We start from the raw sequence: 27,085 nt of genomic DNA on the forward strand, positions 1-27,085 counted from the left end.
CATTCAATTCTGTGCCCCTTCTTCTCCAAACGTACCTTTGCTCATTCCAGCCAAAAAGTTCAATTTTAACCTCATCGGTCCCCAGAACTTGTTTCCAAAATGCATCAGGCTTGTCTATATCTTCATTTGCAAAGTTCAAACACTGATTTTTGTGGTGAGGACGTAGAAGAGGTTTTCTTCTGATGACTCTTCCATGAAGACCATATTTGTACAAGTATCTCTTTATAGTGGAATAGTGTACCACAACTCCAGTGTCTGCCAGATCTTTCTGGAGGGATCGTGCAGTCAAACGTGGGTTTTGAATTGTTTTTCTCACAATCCTGCGAGCTGTTCTGTCTGATATTTTTCTTGGTCTTCCAGATCTTGCTTTAACTTCCACTGTTCCTGATGACTGCCATTTCTTAATTACATTCCGAACAGAGGATATTGACATCTGAAAATGCTTTACTATCTTCTTATAGCCTTCTCCAGCTTTGTGAGCGTCAACTATTTTCAGTTTCAGTTTTCTAGACAACTGCTTAGAAGATCCCATGGTGCTGATTGTTGGGGCAAGGTCAGAGGAGTCTGGGCATTTAAAACCTTTGAGAATGACATCACCTGGTCTTCCCAGACGATGATTGAGAACAATCCATGACAATGGCAGGTCTCAGCCTTGCAAAGGGGGCAGTGCATGCTATAAATTCTGCAGGGTGCCCAAACTTTTGCAGACACCATTTTAGGTTTCCTGTAATTTTGAAAGTGTCAATGATGGAAATAAAATCTAACTTTTGTTGACATATTATACGAATGTCTAATCTGTAATTTGATGCCTTTTGGAGATTTTTCCATCTTTCCTTGGCTTCTTTATGCACATTAATACAAATTTTTACCTGGGGTGCCCAAACTTTCGATCACCACTGTAGTTGTTTATGTAGTGCTATGGTATTTTATTCATTACATTATTACCTAGGTCAGGGGTCGGCAACCTACGGCCTGCGGCACTGCTAAATGTCCGGCCTGTCAGCACAAGTGATGAATTCAAGTGCACCCGACCCAGACATTTTAAAGTGGTTGTTAAGCCACTTTGTCATGTTTACACAGCCCCCCCCCCTCTACTCTATACAGCCCCAACCTACACACAGCCCCTGCATATTACACTGCCCCCCCGCAGCTACTTAAGCCACTTTGTCATGTTTACACAAACGTCCCTGTTTGCTAATGACAAGTGTCCCAATACCTGTGCTTTATTAATAAAATGCCGCTATATACCTGATTTCCAAACGCCACTTGGCGCTCCCTCTCCCGATCTGACAGCTAGAGGGGGAGGAGCTGAGAGTCCCCCGCTGACATCAGCAGGGAGGGGGAGATGAGAGGAGGAGAAAGCCGGCCAGGTCACGTCAGTTAAGTATTAGCTTAAGTAGCTGCGGGGGGGGGGGGCTGTGTAATATGCATGGGGTGTGTGTAGGGTGGAGCTGTGTAATATAGAATAAAGGGGGGGCTGTGTAATATGCAGGGGGGCTGCGTAATATGCTGGGGGGGGCTGGTTAGGAGTGGGGCTGTGTGATGTGCAGTGGGGGCTATGTAATATGCAGGGGGGGGGCTGTGTAATGTAAAGGGGTCCAGAGGTTCGGGGGCTGTGTAATGTAAGCTCATTATGAAATACTTACCTTAGAACGAGCCCCCGCCGTGCCGCCTGCTTACCTGTATGACGGGCGACATGTCCAGTCGCCCATCTTCCGGGATCGCGGCATCCGGCCATCTGATTGGCCGGAGCCGCGGTCACGTCACTCCCGCGCACGCGCGCGGGAGCCGACGGTCACGGGACGGAGTTCTGAAGGAACGGCGCGAATGGCCGTTCCTTCAGAGCGCATGCGCCAATGACGTCACTGGATGCATCGAAGGTAAATATCTCCTAAACGGTACATGTTTAGGAGATATTTACAGTACCTATAGGTAAGTCTTATCATAGGCTTACCTATAGGTACAACTTGCCGAGGAGGGTTTACTTCCTCTTTAAGAAATTTGATAAGCACATACAAGTAAAAATAAAACAGTTGGCATACTTTCCAGCCGAACCTTGAAGCCCTTGAGCTCACGGAGGACTCGGCGGTAGTCAAACGCATTGGCCCCGGTCTCAGGAAGCGGCCGCATACTGGACTGTGTGAGCCATCATCATCGGAGGTCGGCATTTTCCATCAGGGAGTACCCTTCTTTCCTCCCATTTGGATATTTGAGGTACCATCCCATGATTACCACCAGGGATCCCCATAGCACCTTAAGGAGATACAGAGGCTTCAAGGTTCGGCTGGAAAGTATGCCAACTGTTTTATTTTTACTTGTATGGGCATATCAAATTTCTTAAGACACAACATGAGAACACTTCTGGGGTGTTTATTCTACTTTGTGCACGCCAGAGCGCCATCCTTTTTTTCTGTTTGAACTGTCTGCATACACCATCCCGTGTTAAGGATTGGGCGACCAGCGATGCAGTTGATGTACTGTTATACTAGTCCACAACCCTTGGGACCAGGATATCACAGGAATATTGCATTCACAAATAGCGCCTGAACCTCTTTTTGTGTACTTTCTCTGTGCTGCTTGCAAACTGCATTAGATAGGTGATTGACAGCGCAGATTGTTTTTGTTTAATTATTTTTCCTTTACGTATTTGTAGAAGTTTCATGAAGTTTATCTATTAGTTTTCTTTTGCAGGAGGAGACCATGCCTGACTACGTTATTCGGCTGTACAAGGACTCGGATTATGAGGCGGTCCGAGATATCTTTTCCCGAGGCATTAAAGAACACACTAAGACTGCTTTCTTTCACACTCTCAGTCTCCCTCACGTTTGGGCTTTCCTGCTGGCTGTGTTCTTGGTACTCCTACAGATCACGGGGTCTTACCTACTCTCCACAATGGTGGTATCTCTCAATGTAGCAGCACTATGGCTCGTGAACTGGCAAGCCTACGCTACTTACGTTGCAGATAGCCTAGCTACTGACATGAAGAATATCCGGAAATATTACCTAGAACGGGATGGTTACTGTTTCTGGGTGGCAGAGCTGGCTGGGGAAGTTGTGGGGATGGTTGCTGCCATTCCTCCATCTGGAGAAAACCAAGTGGAGCTTAAGAGATTGTCGGTTCCTATGAAACACAGAGGGAAGGGGATCGCTAAGGCCTTGTGTAGCACGGTCATTGACTATGCCCGGAAGAGAGGCAGTAGTGCAGTGGTGTTAAGCACCTCCTTATCTCAGAGCGATGCCTCGAAGTTATATCTAAAGATGGGCTTCAGAAGAACCAGCACCAACTATGCACCATTTATAATTGCAAAATTCATTGACTTCAGACATTTGTTTTACCAGTACGACATTCCTGTTCAGAGATAAATCACGTGTTCTTTTAAAACATATAGTATTAGCACCCAGAACGTTTTTGAAACCACCGTAAAGCACCATGTTGGATCACATTTGGTTCTAATAGCTGATAGACCTTATTGGAGTGACCCCACCAGGGGGGTGCTGAGAAGTATCAGTGCATTGTACAACTCTCCATGGTTGAAGGACAAATATTCTTCTATATAGAGCAGGGGTCTCCAAACTATGTTCCTCCAGTTGTTCAGGAACTACAATTCCCACCCAGCCTAGTCATGTCTGTGAATGTCAGAGTTTTATAATGCCTATTGGGACGTGTAGTTCCGCAACAGCTGGAGGGCCGTAGTTTGGAGATCCCTGATATAGAGTTTCAAAGACATTATATATCATACGCTAACTGAACTATCATATTGGTTCTATTGGAATGAGGATTCATCTGACCACTCAACAGTTTTCCAGCCATTGATGTTCTTTAGTTGTTGTACATTATATCATGGATAGTAGATGTACCATGTGTGGCCTGCTGCTCTATAGCCTGTACCAGTGATGGTGAACCTTGGCTCCCCAGATGTTTTGGAACTATATTTCCCATGATGCTCAACTACACTTCAGAGTGCATGAGCATCATGGGAAATGTAGTTCCAAAACATCTGGGGTGCCAAGGTTTGCCATCACTGGCCTGTTCAATGCATTAAACTGTACTTCTGCTGTAATGTGCAAGTGTGTTGAAATTATTAAAATGCTAACTTTTTACATTTAAATACAACAGGGAAGGGTTAGAATTTGTTTTCCATATTTATTGATGTCCTCACTGGGTAGTTTCACCCATTATTTTCTCCTGAAAACCTGAAAATGATGGGCAATCCAGATTTTTGGGGTTGTCTCCTGAACAGGAATAGAAGGAAAATCCTCCAGTAGTGACACCTATCATAGAGGGCATTTCCCTCACTTTGGAGAGATTTATTTCTCTCTTCACATTGGGGTTGATTTACTAAAACTGGAGAGTGCAAAATCTGGTGCAGCGCTGCATAGAAACTTCCATTTTTTCTTTTTTTTTGTCAAAGCTTTATTGAACAAACTTAAATTAGAAACTGATTGGCTACTATGAACAAATTTTGCACTCTCCATTTTAATAAATCAACCCCAATACATTTCCTTATTCAATCTAGAATGGAAAAAAAAAATTTGGTTTAGCTGTACTTTAGGCCTCATGCGCACAGGACGTTTTTACAGCAGCTGTTTTTGGCGTCAGATGTATTTTTCTGCAGCCAATAAACTCCCCAGCATGTTCTCCTATGTCTCCCCGGTATGTTCTCCTATGTCTCCCCAGCATGTTCTCCTATGTCTCCCCAGCATGTTCTCCTATGTCTCCCCAGCATGTTCTCCTATGTCTCCCCGGTATGTCCTCCTATGTCTCCCCAGCATGTTCTCCTATGTCTCCCCAGCATGTTCTCCTATGTCTCCCCAGCATGTTCTCCTATGTCTCCCCGGTATGTCCTCCTATGTCTCCCCAGCATGTTCTCCTATGTCTCCCCAGCATGTTCTCCTATGTCTCCCCGGCATGTTCTCCTATGTCTCCCCAGCATGTTCTCCTATGTCTCCCCAGCATGTTCTCCTATGTCTCCCCAGCATGTTCTCCTATGTCTCCCCAGCATGTTCTCCTATGTCTCCCCGGTATGTCCTCCTATGTCTCCCCAGCATGTTCTCCTATGTCTCCCCAGCATGTTCTCCTATGTCTCCCCAGCATGTTCTCCTATGTCTCCCCGGTATGTCCTCCTATGTCTCCCCAGCATGTTCTCCTATGTCTCCCCAGCATGTTCTCCTATGTCTCCCCGGCATGTTCTCCTATGTCTCCCCAGCATGTTCTCCTATGTCTCCCCGGCATGTTCTCCTATGTCTCCCCGGCATGTTCTCCTATGTCTCCCCAGCATGTTCTCCTATGTCTCCCCAGCATGTTCTCCTATGTCTCCCCAGCATGTTCTCCTATGTCTCCCCAGCATGTTCTCCTATGTCTCCCCGGCATGTTCTCCTATGTCTCCCCGGCATGTTCTCCTATGTCTCCCCAGCATGTTCTCCTATGTCTCCCCGGCATGTTCTCCTATGTCTCCCCGGCATGTTCTCCTATGTCTCCCCAGCATGTTCACCTATGTCTCCCCAGCATGTTCTCCTATGTCTCCCCGGCATGTTCTCCTATGTCTCCCCGACATGTTCTCCTATGTCTCCCCAGCATGTTCTCCTATGTCTCCCCAGCATGTTCTCCTATGTCTCCCCGGCATGTTCTCCTATGTCTCCCCGGCATGTTCTCCTATGTCTCCCAGGCATGTTCTCCTATGTCTCCCCAGCATGTTCTCTTATGTCTCCCCAGCATGTTCTCCTATGTCTCCCCAGCATGTTCTCTTATGTCTCCCCAGCATGTTCTCCTATGTCTCCCCAGCATGTTCTACTATGTCTCCCCAGCATGTTCTCCTATGTCTCCCCAGCATGTTCTCTTATGTCTCCCCAGCATGTTCTCCTATGTCTCCCCAGCATGTTCTCTTATGTCTCCCCAGCATGTTCTCCAATGTCTCCCCAGCATGTTCTCTTATGTCTCCCCAGCATGTTCTCTTATGTCTCCCCAGCATGTTCTACTATGTCTCCCCAGCATGTTCTCCTATGTCTCCCCAGCATGTTCTCCAATGTCTCCCCAGCATGTTCTCCTATGTCTCCCCCGCATGTTCTCCTATGTCTCCCCAGCATGTTCTCCTATGTCTCCCCGGCATGTTCTCCTATGTCTCCCCAGCATGTTCTCCTATGTCTCCCCAGCATGTACTCCTATGTCTCCCCAGCATGTTCTCCTATGTCTCCCCGACATGTTCTCCTATGTCTCCCCAGCATGTTCTCCTATGTCTCCCTAGCATGTTCTCCTATGTCCCCCCAGCATGTCCTCCTATGTCTCCCCAGCATGTTCTCCTATCTCTCCCCTGCATGTTCTCCTATGTCTCCCCAGCATGTTCTCCTATGTCTCCCCAGCATCTTCTACTATGTCTCCCCAGCATGTTCTCCTATTTCTCCCCAGCCTGTTATTCTATGTCTCCCCAGCATGTTCTCCTATGTCCCCCCAGAATGTTCTCCTATGTCTCCCCAGCACGTTCTCCTATGTCGCCCCCAGCATGTCCTTCTATGTCTCCCCCAGCATGTTCTCCTATGTCGCCCCAGCATGTCCTTCTATGTCTCCCCCAGCATGTTCTCCTATGTCTCCCCAGCATGTTCTCCTATGTCCCCCCAGAATGTTCTCCTATGTCTCCCCAGCACGTTCTCCTATGTCGCCCCCAGCATGTCCTTCTATGTCTCCCCCAGCATGTTCTCCTATGTCGCCCCAGCATGTCCTTCTATGTCTCCCCCAGCATGTTCTCCTATGTCTCCCCAGCATGTTCTCCTATGTCTCCCCAGCATGTTCCCCTATGTCTCCCCAGCATGTTCTCCTATGTCTCCCCAGCATGTTCTCCTATGTCTCCCCAGCATGTTCTCCTATGTCTCCCCAGCATGTTCTCCTATGTCTCCCCAGCATGTTCTCCTATGTCTCCCCAGCATGTTCTCCAATGTCTCCCCAGCATGTTCTCCTATGTCTCCCCGACATGTTCTCCTATGTCTCCCCAGCATGTTCTCCTATGTCTCCCCAGCATGTTCTACTATGTCTCCCCAGCATGTTCTCCAATGTCTCCCCAGCATGTTCTCCTATGTCTCCCCGACATGTTCTCCTATGTCTCCCCAGCATGTTCTCCTATGTCTCCCCAGCATGTTCTCCTATGTCTCCCCAGCATTTCCTCCTATGTCTCCCCAGCATGTTCTCCTATGTCTCCCCTGCATGTTCTCCTATGTCTCCCCAGCATGTTCTCCTATGTCTCCCCGGCATGTTCTCCTATGTCTCCCCAGCATGTTCTCCTATGTCTCCCCAGCATGTACTCCTATGTCTCCCCAGCATGTTCTCCTATGTCTCCCCGGCATGTTCTCCTATGTCTCCCCAGCATGTACTCCTATGTCTCCCCAGCATGTTCTCCTATGTCTCCCCGGCATGTTCTCCTATGTCTCCCCAGCATGTTCTCCAATGTCTCCCCAGCATGTTCTCCTATGTCTCCCCGACATGTTCTCCTATGTCTCCCCAGCATGTTCTCCTATGTCTCCCCAGCATTTCCTCCTATGTCTCCCCAGCATGTTCTCCTATGTCTCCCCAGCATGTCCTCCTATGTCTCCCCAGCATGTTCTCCTATGTCTCCCCAGTATGTTCTCCCATGTCTCCCCAGTATGTTCTCCTATGTCTCCCCAGCATGTTCTCCTATGTCTCCCCAGCATGTTCTCCTATGTCTCCCCAGCATGTTCTCCTATGTCTCCCCAGCATGTTCTCCTATGTCTCCCCAGCATGTTCTCCTATGTCTCCCCAGCATGTCCTCCTATGTCTCCCCAGCATGTTCGCCTATGTCTCCCCAGTATGTTCTCCTATGTCTCCCCAGCATGTTCGCCTATGTCTCCCCAGTATGTTCTCCTATGTCTCCCCAGCATGTTCTCCTATGTCTCCCCAGCATGTTCTCCTATGTCTCCCCAGTATGTTCTCCTATGTCTCCCCAGCATGTCCTCCTATATCTCCCCGGCATGTTCTCCTATGTCTCCCCCTCCATGTTCTCCTATGTCTCTCCAGCATGTCCTCCTATGTCCCCCCAGCATGTTCTCCTATGTCTCTCCAGCATGTCCTCCTACGTCTCCCTAGCATGTCCTCCTATGTCTCCCCAGCATGTTCGCCTATGTTGAATCGCATGTCAAATTGGAGCCTATTGCCGGCACTGGTTCACACTGACGGCAGGTTTGAAATCATTCAGCTGAACGCACAAGATTTCAAACTCGCATGTCAGTGCGACTTCGGGGGGCAATTTGACAGAGATCTGTACGGGTTCATGCACAGATGTCTATTGAAATTGCCCTGCAGTTGCCAAAAGTAGTGCAGAAACTACTTTTGGGAATCGGTGCGGTGCCGCAAAGTCAGGGTGGCACCAATTCGGACAGTGACGTTGCCGGCAATAGGCTCTGATTTGGCATGCGATTTGACATGTCAAATCTGTCCAATGTGAACGGGGGCTTAATGTTCCATGAAAGACACCCCGAAACAGATTGCAAAATGCAGCGAGCTTGACAGAATCGCAATGCGATTTTGATGCGGGGAAAAAAGGGTCCACATTTGCACCAAAATGTTGTAGGACTCTTTTTTCCCCGCACCTAAATCTTATCGCATGGGTGTGAACACCGATGCGATGCAATTCTGCTAAGAATTGCATTGTGGAAAAGTGTGAGTTACTAAAATAGCAAAGAGAGGATTTTTAGCTAAAGACGCTAAAAAACGCCAATGCAAAAAAGCTGAAAAACTCACTGCAAACCTACTGACCTTTTTTTTAATGTCCCTTGTGCATGAGGCCTGATATTTGCATCTGTGACATAGAAACACGCCATGCCATTGCCACAAATTTTTTTTTTACTGAAAGATTCCAATTAACAGATATATGCGGCCTTGTTAGATATACAGTATATACATATGGAACATCACCAATTTATCTTAAAAAAAATATTTTAAAAAAATCTTGTCGTTTTTGGGTAACTATTCTTCTTCGCCACACAAAAAAACATTTGCAGCAGTTGTGTGCAGTCATGTTGGAACAGGAAGCGGCCATCCCCAAAGTGTTCCCACAAAGTTGGGAGCATGAAATTGTCCAAAATGTCTGAAAAACAACCCCCCCCCCCCCACCATTATCCCCCCTCCACCAAATGATTTGGACCAGTGCACAAAGCAAGGTCCATAAAGACATGGATGAGCGAGTTTGGGGTGGAGGAACTTGACTGGCCTGCACAGAGTCCTGACCTCAACCCGGTAGAACACCTTTGGGATGAATTAGAGTGGAGACTGTGAGCCAGACCTTCTCGTCCAATATCAGTGCCTTGAACAATATAATAGCGCACACATACACAGAAAAAAATTGGTTTTCAAATTTTGCAAGGCTATTTAAAAACACCTGCTCTTATACAGTAAATATGGGGATTTGGTCACACCATATGGCCATACTGTGCTTAAGCCCACCACTACGTCAAAGTACCTCATTTTCAGTGCCTGACCTCACAAATGCTCTTCTGGAAGAATGGTCAAACATTCCCATAGACACTCCTAAACCTTGTGGACAGCCTTCCCAGAAGAGTTGAAGCTGTTATAGCTGCAAAGGATGGTCCAACTCAATATTGAACCCCACGGACTAAGACTGGGATGCCATTAAAGTTCATGTGTGTGTAAAGGCAGGCGTCCCAATACTTTTGATAATATAGTGTATAGGCACTTAATATTGAAAACTAACATTAACATAAAAGCCTGAATATTGAAACCTAGTATTACCATGTACATACCTCATATTGGATCCTAACATTGGCATATAAGCGCCTAATATCGTAAATCTACCAAAAATTGTGTTGCTGTAAGTCAAATAAAGTTCCATAATGAAGAATCATTCGGGTTTCCAGGTTTTTTTGATCTTAAGGAATGTATGAATACCTGGCTGTGTTATCTCTGATTCTATCTATACATAGCTGTAAATCATTTGCTTCATAGTATATAACATATTATAGTATATAATATAGAGAGAGGTAAAGTCCATTTAGACCGCTGTGAGGTCAGGCAGGGACAGGAAAGCTGCAGCAATGGGAAAGGAAAAGGTCCATAAGTCGCACATCATGAAGCAGACCAATGTGCATGAAGTAAGATGAATGGAAGCCTCAGCCCGGACTCCAGCCAGGCCACCCATCCAATGTGTTTGGCTCCACCCCTTGGAGCTTATTCATGGGGATCCCCATGATTTAGCTCCAAGGGGCAGAGGGAAATGCATTGGAGGAGGCCTGGGTGGAGTCTGGGCAGAGGCTGCCATTCATCTCACTTCATGTGTGAAAAGCGTAAGCTGTTCCTCCCTTGCTTGTACATGTAGTGCACTTCATGTTCTTCATGATTTTATGCAAATAAAGGCATTTGGATCTAATTTTTTTTATTTTCCTTTGATTATTGCTTCAGCTGCGACTGGGCGAGCGCCCTGCAGTAAAGGGATCGTGCGGTTGGAGCCGGCTCACCATCTTTTGTGTGTAGTACTTTGGTAATATAGTGTATGTGTATGTTAGTTCCCGTAGTACAGCTCAGAAACAATGGTGTGCATTGGGGGGGGGGGGGGGGGCTTCACAGTGACTGATCATTCGGATAGTCTCAGAGGCTATCAGAGCAATCAGGTGACTCTTCCTGGTCCCAATCATTAATACGGACCCCAGTCCCTGTGCTGGAGCTCGCTGTGCGGCATGCTCCCAGTGCAAAGACAGATACACATATATCCGGTAGGGACCGATATGGTTTTTTCCAGGGCCGATACCAATACCGATATTTTGGTCACCACGTATCGGTATCAGCCAATATGGGCCAATATTCTGCACATTCAGTCACACATCCAATGCAGAGTGACCAGTGTCTCCAACAATGCAGAGTGACCAGTGCCCCCATCCATTGCAGAGTGACCAGTGCCCCCATCCAATGCAGAGAGACCAGTGCCCCCATCCAATGCAGAGAGACCAGTGCCCCCATCCAATGCAGAGTGACCAGTGCCCCCATCCAATGCAGAGTGACCAGTGCCCCCAACCAATGCAGAGTGACCAGTGCCCCCATCCAATGCAGAGAGACCAGTGCCCCCATCCAATGCAGAGTGACCAGTGCCCTCATCCAATGCAGAGTGACCAGTGCCCCCATCCATTGCAGAGTGACCAGTGCCCCCATCCAATGCAGAGTGACCAGTGCCCCCATCCAATGCAGAGTGACCAGTGCCCCCATCCATTGCAGAGTGACCAGTGCCCCCATCCAATGCAGAGAGACCAGTGCCCCCATCCAATGCAGAGTGACCAGTGCCCTCATCCAATGCAGAGTGACCAGTGCCCCCATCCATTGCAGAGTGACCAGTGCCCCCATCCAATGCAGAGTGACCAGTGCCCCCATCCAATGCAGAGTGACCAGTGCCCCCATCCAATGCAGAGAGACCAGTGCCCCCATCCAATGCAGAGTGACCAGTGCCCCCATCCAATGCAGAGTGACCAGTGCCCCCAACCAATGCAGAGTGACCAGTGCTCCCATCCATTGCAGAGTGACCAGTGTCCCCAACAATGCAGAGTGACCAGTGCCCCCATCCATTGCAGAGTGACCAGTGCCCCCATCCAATGCAGAGTGACCAGTGCCCCCATCCAATGCAGAGAGACCAGTGCCCCCATCCAATGCAGAGTGACCAGTGCCCCCATCCAATGCAGAGTGACCAGTGCCCCCATCCAATGCAGAGTGACCAGTGCCCTCATCCAATGCAGAGTGACCAGTGCCCCCATCCATTGCAGAGTGACCAGTGCCCCCATCCAATGCAGAGTGACCAGTGCCCCCATCCAATGCAGAGTGACCAGTGCCCCCATCCAATGCAGAGAGACCAGTGCCCCCATCCAATGCAGAGTGACCAGTGCCCCCATCCAATGCAGAGTGACCAGTGCCCCCAACCAATGCAGAGTGACCAGTGCTCCCATCCATTGCAGAGTGACCAGTGTCCCCAACAATGCAGAGTGACCAGTGCCCCCATCCATTGCAGAGTGACCAGTGCCCCCATCCAATGCAGAGTGACCAGTGCCCCCATCCAATGCAGAGTGACCAGTGCCCCCATCCAATGCAGAGTGACCAGTGCCCCCATCCATTGCAGAGTGACCAGTACATGGGGATTAAAGCGCCGCCTGATTACACAAAGAGCCGGGTTCTTCTGCTTACCCGGTGCGGGTGCTGTCATACGAAGTCCCACCTCCTGGACCGGCTCCTATGATAGACGTCACCGGTGTGCTGTCTATCATAGGTAGGAGCCGGTCCAGGAGGCAGGACTTCGTATGACAGCGCCAGCGCCGGGTAAACAGAAGAACCCGGCTCTTTGTGTAATCAGATGGTGCTCTAATCCCCATCCCCCCTTCCCCTGGAGGCAGCCCTACGCTAAGAAAATATTGGTCATATCGGCCAAGTTTGTGGCCGATACCAATATTTTCAAAAAAGTGAATATAGGCCGCCGATTATCGGCCAAACCGATAATCGCTCGATCCATAATATGCAGCCCCAGAGAAAAAAGGCCAGTCCAGTGAGGCCGCATATATTTGTATATTGTCAGCATCATGGGGCTTACATTAGCATATAAGCACCGAATATTGAAACCTAACTTTAACATTAAAGCACCTAATGTTGGATCCTAATATTGGCATACGAGCACCTCATATTAAACCCTACTATTAGTATATAAGCACCTATACTGGAACCTAACATTAGCATATAAGCACCTAATATTGAAATCTAAGATTAGCATATAAGCACCTAATATTGTACTCTACTATTAGGTTCCAGTATTAGATGCTTATATACTAATAGTAGGATTCATTAATAAATGCTTATATGCCAATATTAGAATCCAATGTGAGGTGCTTGTATGCTAACCTTAGTTTCCAGTATTAAGCACCTATAGGCTAATGTTAGTATATAAGCACCTAATACTGGAACCAGGGGCGGACTGACAACTCATGGGGCCCCCGGGCAATAAGAGATCATGGGCCCCCTGTGCCCCCCCCCACCCACACACGCAAGCCACACCCACACAGAGCCCCGCCTACATCTTGCATTGCCCACATTGCATTTGTTCGTCACAGAATTTCTCTACACTATGTTCAAAAGAAATGTTTATTATAGAAAAAAAAAAAGAAAAATAAACTTATATTAAATAGAGTGCAACAATGGTACATTTCCAAAATTAAAGTGGTTGTATCCTCAAAAAAAACAAAACAAAAAAAAAAAAAAACCCTGCAGGGCAAAGGCACAATGAGCTAGTATGCATCGCATACTAGCACATAATGAAATACTTACCTTAGGGTCCTTTCACACGGGTGGTCCGTATGTCCATTTTTCATCATATTTTTTTTTGCGGATGAAAAACGGAGATAATGCATGTCAATGGGATTGCGAATGTCAGCGGATGACCATCCGCTGACATCCGATTTGCGTCCTTTCTGATCATTTCCGTTTTTTGGAACGGAAGAGAATCCTATCTTTCTTCCATTTATAAAAACGGAACGGATGCAAAAACGGATGTCAGCGGTGTCATCCGCTGACATCCGCAATCCCATTGACATACATTATCTCCGTTTATCATCCGCAAACGGATGGGATGATAAACGGACATACGGACCGGACGACACAAGTGTCATCCGTGTCCGTAAAAAAAAAAAAGTGCCGGAGCGGATCAAAAAATGGTCCGCCCCGTGTGAAAGGACCCTTAGAACGAAGCACCGACACGGTAGCCCGGACACCACTGAGGGAGCAGACATGCATAGTTGCCAACATTTGAAAAAAATTTCCAGGGATACTTTGCAGCACAGCAATCAATTACTTACCACACCCACTCTACATAATTAATCTCCGCCTACTTATCATCAGATTATAGGGTCTACTCAATAAAGAGAGAATTACAGGAAATTAAAAAGGGAATTTCCAATTTAAGGCCAAAGTAGCAGAGTTAGAATAATTCTCCCATTCAGCTGCACTACTTCTGCCTAAAGTTTAAAATTCTCATCACAATTCCCTGCAATTCTAAAGTGTGAAATGTACTCAGGTGTGACCATACAAAAAATGTAATATGGAAATATAAATACAGTGCAAGGTGTAAAAAAGTAAAATAAAAACCTAATTATACTATCTGGTATAATTAGGTTTTAATAAAAAAATAATAATAAAATATGTGTAGCGCTAACAAAAAGGATATTACCCACTTGCCGTCGGCAGTCAGCCCCTCACAGGCAAATCGACGTAGTACTCCCGCTCGCTCACGGATCCCCCACCCCCGCCACCCACGTGTGTGCCCGGCGGACCCGATGTCCGCTGGGCACTCGCGATTGTCCGTTACAGCGGGAGAAAGGCAGGCGGCTAATGTAAACACAGCCACCTGTCATTCTCCCCTGTGTAAGAATGGAGATCATACGGTTCTACTATGTAGGACCGTTGACCGTTCTTACACCTCAAGCCACATCCAATCACAGTTAGAAGCACGCCCCTAGGGACACACTTAACCCCTCCCTCTAAAAAAAAGTTAACCCCTTCCCTGCCAGTGTCATTTTTACAGTAACAGTGCATATGTATAGCACTGATTACTGTAGTAATGTCACTGGTAACCCCAAAAGTGTCAAAAATGTCAGTCAAGGGTCCGATCTGTCCGCCGCAATGTCGCAGTCCCGCAAAAAAAATCGCAGATCGCCACCATTACTCGTTAAAAAAAAAAACAACAAAAATGACAAAAATCTTTCCCTTTGTTAGTAAACGCGATAACTTTTGCGCAAACCAATCAAAATACGCTTTTTGCGATTTTTTTTACCAAACATATGTACCATAAAACAAATTGGCCTAAAATGTTAAAAAATTTTGATTTTTACATTTTTTTTTTTTGGGAATATAAAAAAATGTGAAAAATATTGTTATTTTTGCAAAATTGACGCTCTTTTTTTGTTTATAGCGCATGATCAAAAAATCGCACAGGTGATCAAATACCACCAAAAGAAAGCTCTGTTTGTGGGAAAAAAAGGACGTCAAATTCGTTTAGGTACAGCGTCGCACGACCGCGCAATTGTTCGTTAAACTCACGCAGTGCCGAATCACAAAATAGGCCCTGGTCCGGAACGGGGTAAAATCTTCCGGGGCTTAAGTGGTTAAATGGTACTAGCAAAAATAAATATATAAAACAATGCCATACATATATACTCAATGATGAGTGTATGTGAAACCACTGTGAAATTAATCAAATAATGATATCAATTTATCATGAACACATGTGTGAATCCAAATATTAGTCCATGCACCAAAAAGGAGGAAAAAAAAAGGAAATCAATCAAACAGTGTCCAAAAAGGTGCATAAAATAAATTGTATATATAGTGTTGAAGGAATTTCAAGGAACCGCAAGTCCCAGCAAGTAGGTCCTAATTCCACAGAACCAGGGATAAGGAAAAAGGAAAAACACCCGTGAAGGATCACCAAGGAACCAATATAGCAGCTTACCAAAACGAATTGGTCACCCAAACTAATGGATAGACCACTGTGGGCTTGATAGTAATAATGATGAAATCCACCAGGTTTCACTCCAATAGTGACAGATAACTCAGGTCCGGTATTCATTAGCATATAAAAAATGATAATAGGGACATAGTGTGACTCCGTAAGAACAATCAATTTATTTAAAATCACAAGGCACAAGGTATAAAACTCACATTTAAGAAGACATCATACAGCATGGAAAGTTGTAGGTATAAGGATTCATGTTTTGCGGGTCTCAAACACCAACAGCGAGAAGCCGGCTAGTGGGGGCGTGGTCACGTCACGTCTAACTCCACCCTGTTATTTTTGGGGGTGGGATGAGCCTTCCACAATTTTGGTGGTATACTTTATACCATTTTATTAATTTCTTATGTGTGTTTGTATTTTATTTATGTGTTATGAATAAAGGTGCATCAAAGTTCCCATGTGTGGCCCAGTTGTGGTCGCATCTTACTTGCTAACACTATTATGGTGTTAAATACAAGCTAAATATATGATAAATATTTAATTATGAATTCTTTTTTTTGGTTGAGTACTGATATTGATATATTTGCAAGGAGGTTGAGCTTCCATCCATTCATTTTGGTGTTTTTGTATTTATCCTATTCTGGAGCTTCCTCCATTGAGGACCTAGAAGGACTTGTTTTTTTCATAAGCATACAGTGCCTTGCGAAAGTATTCGGGCCCCCTTGAACTTTGCAACCTTTTGCCACATTTCAGTGCATGTTTCATGTGCAGTATATGACTGATTGTTGTCCTATGGACAGAGTCTCCCACCTCAGCTGTAGATCTCTGCAGTTCATCCAGAGTGATCATGGGCCTCTTGGCTGCATCTCTGATCAGTCTTCTCCTTGTATGAGGTGAAAGTTTAGAGGGACGGCCAGGTCTTCGTAGATTTGCAGTGGTCTGATACTCCTTCCATTTCAATGTTATCGCTTGCACAGTGCTCCTTGGGATGTTTAAAGCTTGGGAAATCTTTTTGTATCCAAATCCGGCTTTAAACTTCTCCACAACAGTATCTCGGACCTGCCTGGTGTGTTCCTTGTTCTTCATGATGCTCTCTGCGCTTTAAACTGACCTCTGAGACTATCACAGTGCAGGTGCATTTATACGGAGACTTGATTACACACAGGTGGATTCTATTTATCATCATTAGTCATTTAGGTCAACATTGGATCATTCAGAGATCCTCACTGAACTTCGATTTTTCAGTTTTTTATTTGTTAACAAAGTTTGAAATATCCAATAAATTTCGTTCCACTTCATGATTGTGCCCCACTTGTTGTTGATTCTTCACAAAAAATTACAGTTTTATATCTTTATGTTTGAAGCCTGAAATGTGGCAAAAGGTCGCAAAGTTCAAGGGGGCCGAATACTTTTGCAAGGCACTGTATAAATAACTCAAGTGGTGGAGCAGTTGATAAAACACCTATTTTTTCCATCTGAACTGGCGAACACATCAGTTTTTTCCACATATTTGCAAATCTTGCAGCCTCCACAAGGATGCATACCCAGTAGGGGTGGGAGAGCGGATAACCAAGTGTTGTTAGTCACTGTTCTTCGATATTCTGAATGTGTCAAGCTGTCTCCTAAATTCTGGGAGCGATGAGCCGTCATAAGTGGACGAGTCCCCACGATCTCTGCTAGGACAGGAGACCTGGTTAATATATGTGTTGATTCAAAACTGATTTAGCCTGATTCCATTGTGACCCATAACGTGATATTATCCTAGTATGGTTGTTTTTATTTTCTGTCTCCTCAGGTTGACTTTTAGGTTTTAGGAAATCCTGTCCTTTTCTTTCAATTGGTCTCTTTTTGGCTCTTCTAATGCAGCTATGGGAATAACCCATCTCCCTAAATCTGCAATACATTTCCCCAGCCTCTTCATGGAAGTCACTTTTCTGTGTACAGTTACGTTTTATTCTAAAAAATTGTCCTACTGGGATTCCCTGTATGAGTGAACGAGGATGTGTGATTTTATTCATGGTGTTGAATGACTTCTGTGGTTGGGGTGTATGGGGTAAATAGCACTGAGGAAATGATGTATTAATGCTCCAGGTGAGCGAAGCCTATTTAAGATGAACTCTCCCAGCCCCTCCCGGCTTTAAAGAAGCTTGTTAAGATGAGCGAAACGTGTCAGTAATATGTCATCACGTCTGTGATGTCTTGACACAGACAGGTCATCATCAAACAGCCTCCGTATCCGACTGCCAATCGGCTCCGTATGAGAGAGAGTGGATGTGGGATAACACGTAAGTGAGAAGCGGTGTCTCAAGGATAAATTGGATGCAGACTACGGACTTGCTGGGAAGTGGTGAGACTTTTTGAAACAGCTGTGTGCTGGACAATTATCTGTCCTTCATCCTGTCCCTGCTTAGCATTTGTGACGGTACTCACCATCAGTGGGAGTGAAAGACACTTAATACTTAATGAACACTGAGAATTTGGATTGGATAACGTCAAATGGGAAAGTAATAATTATCAACCATATCTCTCAAGAAATATGAAGATTTGATCCCACTTTACACTGTGAGACCTATAGCTTGTTGCCATGAAGACTATGACTACTAAATAATCAAATCAATGGTTTAGATGTGTATTCTATGTACTTCAATGTAGGAGACGGACAGACTGTCACTGGCAGGCTCTCCTTATTGTCTATCTATTGAGGTGTGATGTGGATTGCGTTAAGTCTGTCTGTTCCATTGGTAAATGTTAATGACCTCATATTGTTTCTGTCCAGATGGCTGGATAATTAGTTTAGGTTAGTTCTATTTCTGTATAAAATGTAATCTGCATAATGTAATCAGGCAACCCCTGACCTGTGTGTGGTAATCTGATCAGGAGGGGGAGGTCCATGCTGTATGTAAATTCTGTGTGATTGTTCAATAAACTGAGATTCCATTACAAGCTAAGTTGTCAGCTATCTTTGTATGAGGGCGGCTGGGAAAATCTGATATCTAGGTTCATGACTGGGAGGAAGCCGTATACTGATGGAAGTCCACAAGTACAGTGTGGGTCGGAGTTCCCTTACAGCATCCTCTCCGTACACAGACCTGCACTTCATTCACACCCACAATCATCCACCATTGACCTGCTCATTAGTCAGCCCGTAACCCGCTCTACTCCAAGTGGATGACTAGCGTTGAGCACGGGACAGTATCTGTTTCCCACTGAGGGTTGATTTACCTCATTGCAGCACTTCATGACTGGAGCAGTACCTTCACACCGATTACCTATTTATCTTGAACACTCAATGAACTAGCTTTATCTACAACTCCGAGACTGTTTCCCTATTCATTTAACCAAATACTGCAAGGTCCATAAAGACATGGATGAGCGAGTTTGGGGTGGAGGAACATGACTGGCCTACACAGAGTCCTGACCTCAACCTGATTGAACACCGTTGGGATGAATTAGAGCAGAGACTGCGAGCCAGGCCTTCTCGTTCAACATCAGTGCCTGAGCTCACAAATGTGCTTCTGGAAGAATGGTCAAACATTCCCCTAAACCTTGTGGACAGCCTTCCCAGAAGAATTGAAGCTGTTATAGCTGCAAAGGGTGGGCCAACTCAATATTGAACCCTACGGACTAAGACTGGGATGTCATTAAAGTTCATGTGTGTGTAAAGGCAGGCGTCCCAATACTTTTGGTAAAATAGTGTATAGGCACTTAATATTCAAAACTAATATTGACATATAAGCCTCAATATTGAAATCTAGTATTACCATGTACACACCTCATATTGGATCCTAACATTGGCATATAAGCGCCAGATACCAATATTTTATGATGTTGCAGTTGCTGTAGATGTATAAATAAAGTTCCATAATGAAGAAGCATTCGGGTTTCCAGGTTTTTTTGATCTTAAGGAATTTATGAATATCTGGCGGTGTTATCTCTGATTCTATCTATACATAGCTGTAAATCATTTGCTGCATAGTATATAACATATTATAGTATATTACATAGAGAGAGGTAAAGTCCAACTAGACCGCTGCGAGGGCAGGCAAGGACAGGGAACTCATCCTAGCTCCAAGCTGCAGCAATGGGAAAGGAAAAGGTCCATAAGCTGCACATCATGAAGCAAACCCATGTGCATGAAGTGAGATGAAAGGCAGCCGAAGCCCGGACTCCAACCAGGCCACGCCCCCAGTGTGTTTCGCTCTGCCCCTTGGAGCTTAATCATGGGGATCTCCATGATTTAGCTCCAAGGGGCAGAGCGAAATGCATTGGGGCCGTGATCTTTTGTGTGTTGTACTTTCGGTAATGTAGTGTATGTGTATGTTAGTTATTGTTTGTACCTGTAGTATAGCCCAGAAATAATGGTGCGCATTTTGCTTTTTTTTTTTTTTTTTTTTTTTTTTATCCTACCTTAAACACACTGACACTGATAATATAAAAAAAAAAAAAAAAGTAAAAAAAAAAAAAAAAAAAAAATCCTACTCTGAATATATTGACCCTGACCTTTGACCCTTACTTGACCAAAACACTAACCCTGGCACTGACCTAGATCAAACTTTGATCTGGGTATATTTTCTTTATTTTTATTTTATTATTGTCATTTACACAAAAATGTTGTTTTTTTTTTCTTTCTGCAAGGAGAAGGAGAGATACAATGTATCTCTCTCCTCGAGAGAAGACACGGGGGGCTTCACAGTGACTGATCATTCGGATAGTCTCAGAGGCCATCAGAGCAATCAGGTGACGCTGCCTGGTCCCAATCATTAATACGGACCCCGGTCTCTGTGCTGGGAGCGCGCTGTGCGGCACGCTCCCGGCACAAAGACAGATACACATATATGCAGGCCCCAGAGGAAAAAAGCCCAGTCCAGTGAGGGCGCATATATGCATACTGTCAGCGCCACGGGGCTAACATTAGCATATAAGCACCGAATATTGAAACCAAACTTTAACATTAAAGCACTTAATGTTGGATCCTAATATTGGCATACGAGCACCTCATATTGACTCCTACTATTAGTATATAAGCACCTATACTGGAACCTAACGTTAGCATATAAGCGCCTAATATTGAAATCTAAGATTAGCATATAAGCACCTAATATTGAACCCTAGTATTAAGTTCCAGTATTAGGTGCTTATATACTTATAGTAGGATTCGGTATTAGATGCTTATATGCCAATGTTAAAATTCCAATGTGAGGTGCTTATATGCTAACCTTAGTTTCCAGCATTGGGGGCCTATAGGCTAATGTTAGTATATAAGCACCTAATACTGGAACCTAATATTAGCATATAAGCACCTAATACTGGAACCTAATATTAGCATATAAGCGCCTAATACTGGAACCTAATATTAGCATATAAGCACCTAATACTGGAACCTAATATTAGCATATAAGCACCTAATACTGGAACCTAATATTAGCATATAAGCACCTAATACTGGAACCTAATATTAGCATATAAGCGCCTAATACTGGAACCTAATATTAGCATATAAGCGCCTAATACTGGAACCTAATATTAGCATATAAGCGCCTAATACTGGAACCTAATATTAGCATATAAGCGCCTAATACTGGAACCTAATATTAGCATATAAGCACCTAATACTGGAACCTAATATTAGCATATAAGCGCCTAATACTGGAACCTAATATTAGCATATAAGCGCCTAATACTGGAACCTAATATTAGCATATAAGCGCCTAATACTGGAACCTAATATTAGCATATAAGCACCTAATACTGGAACCTAATATTAGCATATAAGCGCCTAATACTGGAACCTAATATTAGCATATAAGCACCTAATACTGGAACCTAATATTAGCATATAAGCACCTAATACTGGAACCTAATATTAGCATATAAGCGCCTATTTGAAACTAACATTATCATATACAGTAAGTTCTTTATATTGTCAACAAATCATTTATTGACTTGTGGTTCTTCTATACAGCACAAAGTTTTTTTTTTCACCATTGGATTTTCTTCTATTCATGGACTTTTCATATGGATTTTTCAGTTTCAAAAATGTTTTTTGGATTTATGTGCACATATATTTAACCACTTGCCGACTGCCTAACGCCGATCTACGTCGGCAGTCAGCCCCTCACAGGCAAAGTGACGTAGGTCTACGTCGCTAGCCTGTGAGGGTTTAGGGAGCGAGCGCGCGCCGCCGGAGGCGCGCTCCCGCTCCCGCGCGGTAACGCACCCCCCCCGCGCGTGTGACCGGCGGACCCGATGTCCACCGGTCACTCGGTGATCGTCGGGGGAGAGGGAGAAAGGCAGGCAGCTTGTGTAAACAAGCTGCCTGTCATTCTCCCCTGTGTATGAAGGATGATCATACGGTTCTACTATGTAGAACCGTTGATCACTGTTCATACACTAGTAGCCACAGCCAATCACAGTAGAAAGCACGCCCCTAGGGACACACATAGCCCCGCCCTTTCAAAAAAAGTTAACCCCTTCACTGCCAGTTTATTTTTACAGGATCAGTGCATATGTATAGCACTGATTACTGTAGAAATGTCACTGGTAACCCCAAAAGTGTCAAAAATGTCAGTCAAGGGTCTGATCTGTCCGCCGCAATGTCGCAGTAACGCAAAAAAAATCGCAGATCTCCGCCATTACGCGTTAAAAAAAAACAACAAAAATGACAAAAATCTTTCCCTTTGTTAGTAAAAGCGATAACTTTTGCGCAAACCAATCAAAATATGCTTTTTGCGATTTTTTTTACCAAACATAGGTAGCATAAAACAAATTGGCCGAAAATGTTAAAAAATTTAGATTTTTACATTTTTTGGGGGGAATTTCATATAAAAAAATGTGAAAAATATTGCTATTTTTGCAAAATTGACGCTTTTTTTTTGTTTATAGCGCATGATCAAAAAATCGCACAGGTGATCAAATACCACCAAAAGAAAGCTCTGTTTGTGGGAAAAAAAGGACGCCAAATTCGTTTAGATACAGCGTCGCATGACCGCGCAATTGTCCGTTAAAGTCACGCAGTGCCGAATCGCAAAATACCCCCTGGTCAAGAAGGGGGTAAAATCTTCCGGGGCTTAAGTGGTTAAGAATTTTCCTTGATATCCACTATCATTTAGCGCTACACATTTTTTATAGTAATAAATCATTTATTAATGAAACATATAATCATTTTAAGAATATAGATAAATAATATCTAAAGGCAACTTTAGGACTTAGAAAACCATCTCCACATGTAATATATCATATATGGGACGTGTAGGTCAAGGAGTGTGTGTGTCATTCTTCTTTTGCTCTGTGACTGCACGGATGAGATAGGAATGTATGAATACCTGGCGGTGTTATCTCTGTTTCTATCTATCTATAAATGTAAATCATTTGCTACATAGTATATAACATATTATAGTATATAAAATATTATAGTCCAACTAGACCGCTGTGAGGTCAGGCAGGGACAGGGAACTCGTCCTAGCTACAAGCTACAGCAATGGGAAAGGTAAAGACCCATAAGCCGCACATCATGAAGCAGACCCGTGTGCATGACTCCAACCAGGCTACACCCTCAATGTGTTTGGCTCCACCCCTTTGGAGCTTAATTATGGGAGTCCCCATAATTTAGTTCCAAGGGGCGGAGTGAACCACATTGGGTGCGTGGCCTGGCTGGAGTCCGGGCTGAGGCTTCCATTCATCTCACTTCATGCACATGGGTCCGCTTCATGATGTGCGGCTTATGGACCTTTTCCTTTCACATATAAATACCTAATATGGAAAACCAACATTAGCATTTAAGCACCTAATAGTGTAAACTAACTTTAGGCACTTAAAAATTGAAGCCTTACATTAACATATAGGCACATAATATGCAAACCTAATTTTGGCATATAATCACCTAATATTGAAACCTATTATTACCATATATTAGAGCTGCACGATTAATCGTATGAAAATCGCGATCTCGATTCACCCCCCCTGAAGATCTAAACCTGACATATGTTTGATTCTTTGCATAGCTGAACAGCTGTGGGGAAAAAAAAAAAAAAAAAGCCTCCCGGCAAACGCCTATCAGCATTTAGGGCTCTTTCACACGGTCCGCCTCCGTAGGCAGATCCGTGTTGCTCAGCGGGGATCGATCCGCGATCCCCGCTGAGCCGGCGGATGACAGCTCCGTCTCCGCTTGCAGAGCGGAGAGGGAGGTGCCTCAGCCCCCGCTGCCCTCTATGGGGGATCGGATGAGAGCGGACCGCCTGTCCGCTCTCACCCGATCCGATCCGATTACTGAACGGATGGAAAAATAGGGTTTCCATCCATCCAGATTTCACGGACAGGATCGGATACGTATGGCAGCGGGTGTCAGCCGAGGTGTCTCCGCTGACACCCGCTGCCCCATAGAGCTGCATGGAGGATCCGATCAGATCCGCCTAAAAAACTGACAGGCGGATCTGATCGGATCGCCCGTGTGAAAGAGCCCTAAGTCTCCCAGTAACTATAAATAAAATGATTACATTGTATCTTTTCCTTCCCTCTGCCATGGAGAAAGGAAGTTTAACCTCTTAAAGACTAGACCTTTTTCTGACACTTGTTGCTTGCAAGATAAAATCAGTTTTTTTTTGCTAGAAAAGTACTTAGAACCCCCAAACATTTTATATATTTTTTTAGCAGGGACCCTACAGAATAAAATGGCGATTGTTGTAATATTTTATGTCACACTGTATTTGCGCAGCAGTCTTTCAAACGCAATTAATAGACTTTAATGAATAAAAAAAAAAAAACGTAACAGTAAAGTTATCCCAATTTTTTTTTGTTACACAGAGAATCGTGAGAGAATCGTGATCTTTATTCCAAGCTAAAAAATCGTGATTCTCATTTTGGCCAGAATCGTGCAGCTCTACCATATATACATCTGATATTGGATCCTAACATTGACATACACTGTTTTGGACAATTTCATGCTCCCAACTTTGTGGGAACAGTTTGGGGATGGTCCCTTCCTGTTCCAACATGACTGCACACCCGTGCACAAAGCAAGGTCCATAAAGACATAGATGAGCAAGTTTTGGGTGGAGGAACTTGACTGGCCTGCACAGAGTCCTGACCTCAACCCAATAGAACACCTTTGGGATAAATTAGAGCGGAGACTGCAAGCCAGGAATTCTTGTCCAACATCAGCGCCTGACCTCACAAATGCACTTCTGGAAGAATGGTGAAACATTCCCAAAGAAACACTCCTAAACCTTGTGGAAAGCCTTCCCAGAAGAGTTGAAGCTGTTATAGCTGCAAAGGTTGGGCCAACTCAATATTGAACCCTACGGACTAAGACTGGGATGCCATTAAAGTTCATGTGTGTGTAAAGGCAGGCGTCCCAATACTTTTGGTAATATAGTGTATAGGCACTTAATATTGAAAACTAACATTAGCATCTAAGCTATAAGTATATCCGATATTGAGCTCTATCTATATATAGGACAATTGATTAGATAGCAGGCCATTCAGTATAAATCGGTCAGTATACCCTATATTGATCTCTATCTATATATAGGACAATTGATTAGATAGCAGGCCATTCAGTATCTATCGGTCAGTTCCCTATACCCTATATTGATCTCTATCTATATATAGAACAATTGATTTGATTGTCATGTACCTGGGTGTCCTTGAACCGGGAGGTTCCCTGTTCCATAGCTTGCAGCCTTATCTGTTGTGCCACAAAGAAGCTCTGGAGTTTTTGCAGTGATTTTCCAACCTAATGCTTTACTTATGGATTCACTAGCTCCACCTGCTGCCCGCTGTGAACAATGTACAATTTACTCAGCCTTCAAAAAGCAGCACTTCCTGTTCCTCAATGCCCGTTTGTTTGGAATATCTTCCTGGGTGTGCTGCTTGCTCTTTGATAGACTTTCGTGTATGAACTTTTGCCTGTATTCTTGACCCCTCTTCAGCCTGCCGAATCTGTACTTCACCGCCAGCCTGTGTATGACTTCTGCCTGCCTGACCATTCTTTGGATTACGTTTGGATACCGCTTTGCCCGATCTGTTGCCGGCCTGATCCCTGACTATGTTTTCACCTGAATCCTCAGCACTCAAACTCCACTTCGGACTTTACCTAACAGGTACCTAACATAGATATCAGGCCATTGAGTATCCATCGGTCCCTTTAGTATACCGTATATTGATCTCTATCTTTATACAGGACAATTGATTAGATATCAGGCCATTGAGTATCTATCAGTCACTTCAGTATACCCTTTATTGATCTCTATCTATATATAGGAAAATGTATTAGATAGCAGGCCATTCAGTATTTATTGGTCAGTTCAGTATACCTTATATTGATCTCTATCTATATATAGGACAATTGGTTGGATATCAGGCCATTCAGTATCTATCAGTCAGTTCAGTATACCCTATATTGATCTCTATCTATATATAGGACAATTGATTAGATAGCAGGCCATTCAGTATCTATCGGTCAGTTCTGAACATATCAGCAGTGCATTATATATATATATATATATATTATATATAGATCAACTAGTAATAAACCCCCCCCCCCAAAATACACATCATGTCCGAAAGGCCGACAAGGAGAGGCAGACGCTCACAGGCCACGAAAAGAGGGCAAGCAGCTTCTGTGTCCACAATGAAAAGTGGTGGTCACAGTCGACATGGTATATCCTCTGCAGGCGGGCACGCCCGTCCTTTTTTTCCGGTCCTGGCCTCGTTATTCAGCCACAACATGTAGAAGAGTTGGTGGGGCGGATAAATAAGCCGTCCTCATCCTCCTCATCCTCTGACACCCATGCTCACACTAGTTTGCCTTCCACCGCAGCTACCAAAGCAGCCCGTTCTACAGGCTCCTTCTCCACAGCTACTCCTTCTGTCGCCCCACCATCATGAACAGAAGAGTCACCTGAACTACTCGATCATAGTGTCAGTGACATGCTGCTGGAGGATGTGCAGCAATTTGAAAGCTGTGATGTTAGTTCGCAGGTTGATGAAGGTAATAACCTGAGCCTAGAGAGAGGGGGTGACAATGACGGACAAGAACCTAGCAGTCATGTTCCCACAGCTGCAACATACTGCCAAGTTTGCTCCAGTGGCGAGGAGGGAGGGGATGATGAGATCACTGACTGTACTTGGGTGCCTGACAGGGTAGAGGAGGAAAGTGAGGGGGAGGAACAACTCCAACGAGGCAGGATGTGTTTCAGGGGCCGCCATAAGAGTAGCCAACCTATTGCATCACAGCAAAGAGCTCCACAGGTGCAGGGTGCTGCAAACTCCCCACGGACTTCCAAAAGTTAATTACTGTGGGCTTTGTTCAGCAAATGTGCAGTAGACCACAACGTTGCTGTTTGCAACATCTGTCTGAAGTGGATCAAGCGTGGCCAGAACACCAGCACAACATGCATGACAAGGCATATGACGACCTGCCATGCAGTCCGTTGGCAACAGCACATGAAAGAGCCACAAGATCGAAACAAGCATACTTCACCTTGCTCCTCATCTGGGATCTCTAGCCCTACTATACCTCATGTCTTCTTAAATGCCTGCATTGAGAGGGATGATGGTATAGCAATGAGTGCCACAGAGACTTGCACCCAATCTGCTAG

At 44.7% G+C, this 27,085-nt stretch overlaps 1 protein-coding gene across 1 annotated transcript; it reads left to right on the forward strand.

The window, feature by feature from the left end:
* Nucleotides 1-2,694: 2,694 nt before the first annotated feature.
* Nucleotides 2,695-3,554, forward strand: LOC309565232 (N-acetyltransferase 8-like). The gene has a single exon (XM_082270062.1). It carries the CDS (start codon nt 2,701-2,703, stop codon nt 3,361-3,363), a length of 663 nt encoding a protein of 220 aa, XP_082126188.1. The 5' UTR covers nt 2,695-2,700; the 3' UTR covers nt 3,364-3,554.
* The last annotated feature ends 23,531 nt before the right edge of the window (nt 3,555-27,085 follow it).

Source organism: Pelophylax lessonae (assembly GCF_965119305.1).
Source record: "Pelophylax lessonae genome assembly, chromosome: 1".
Classification (NCBI taxonomy): Eukaryota; Metazoa; Chordata; class Amphibia; order Anura; family Ranidae; genus Pelophylax; species Pelophylax lessonae.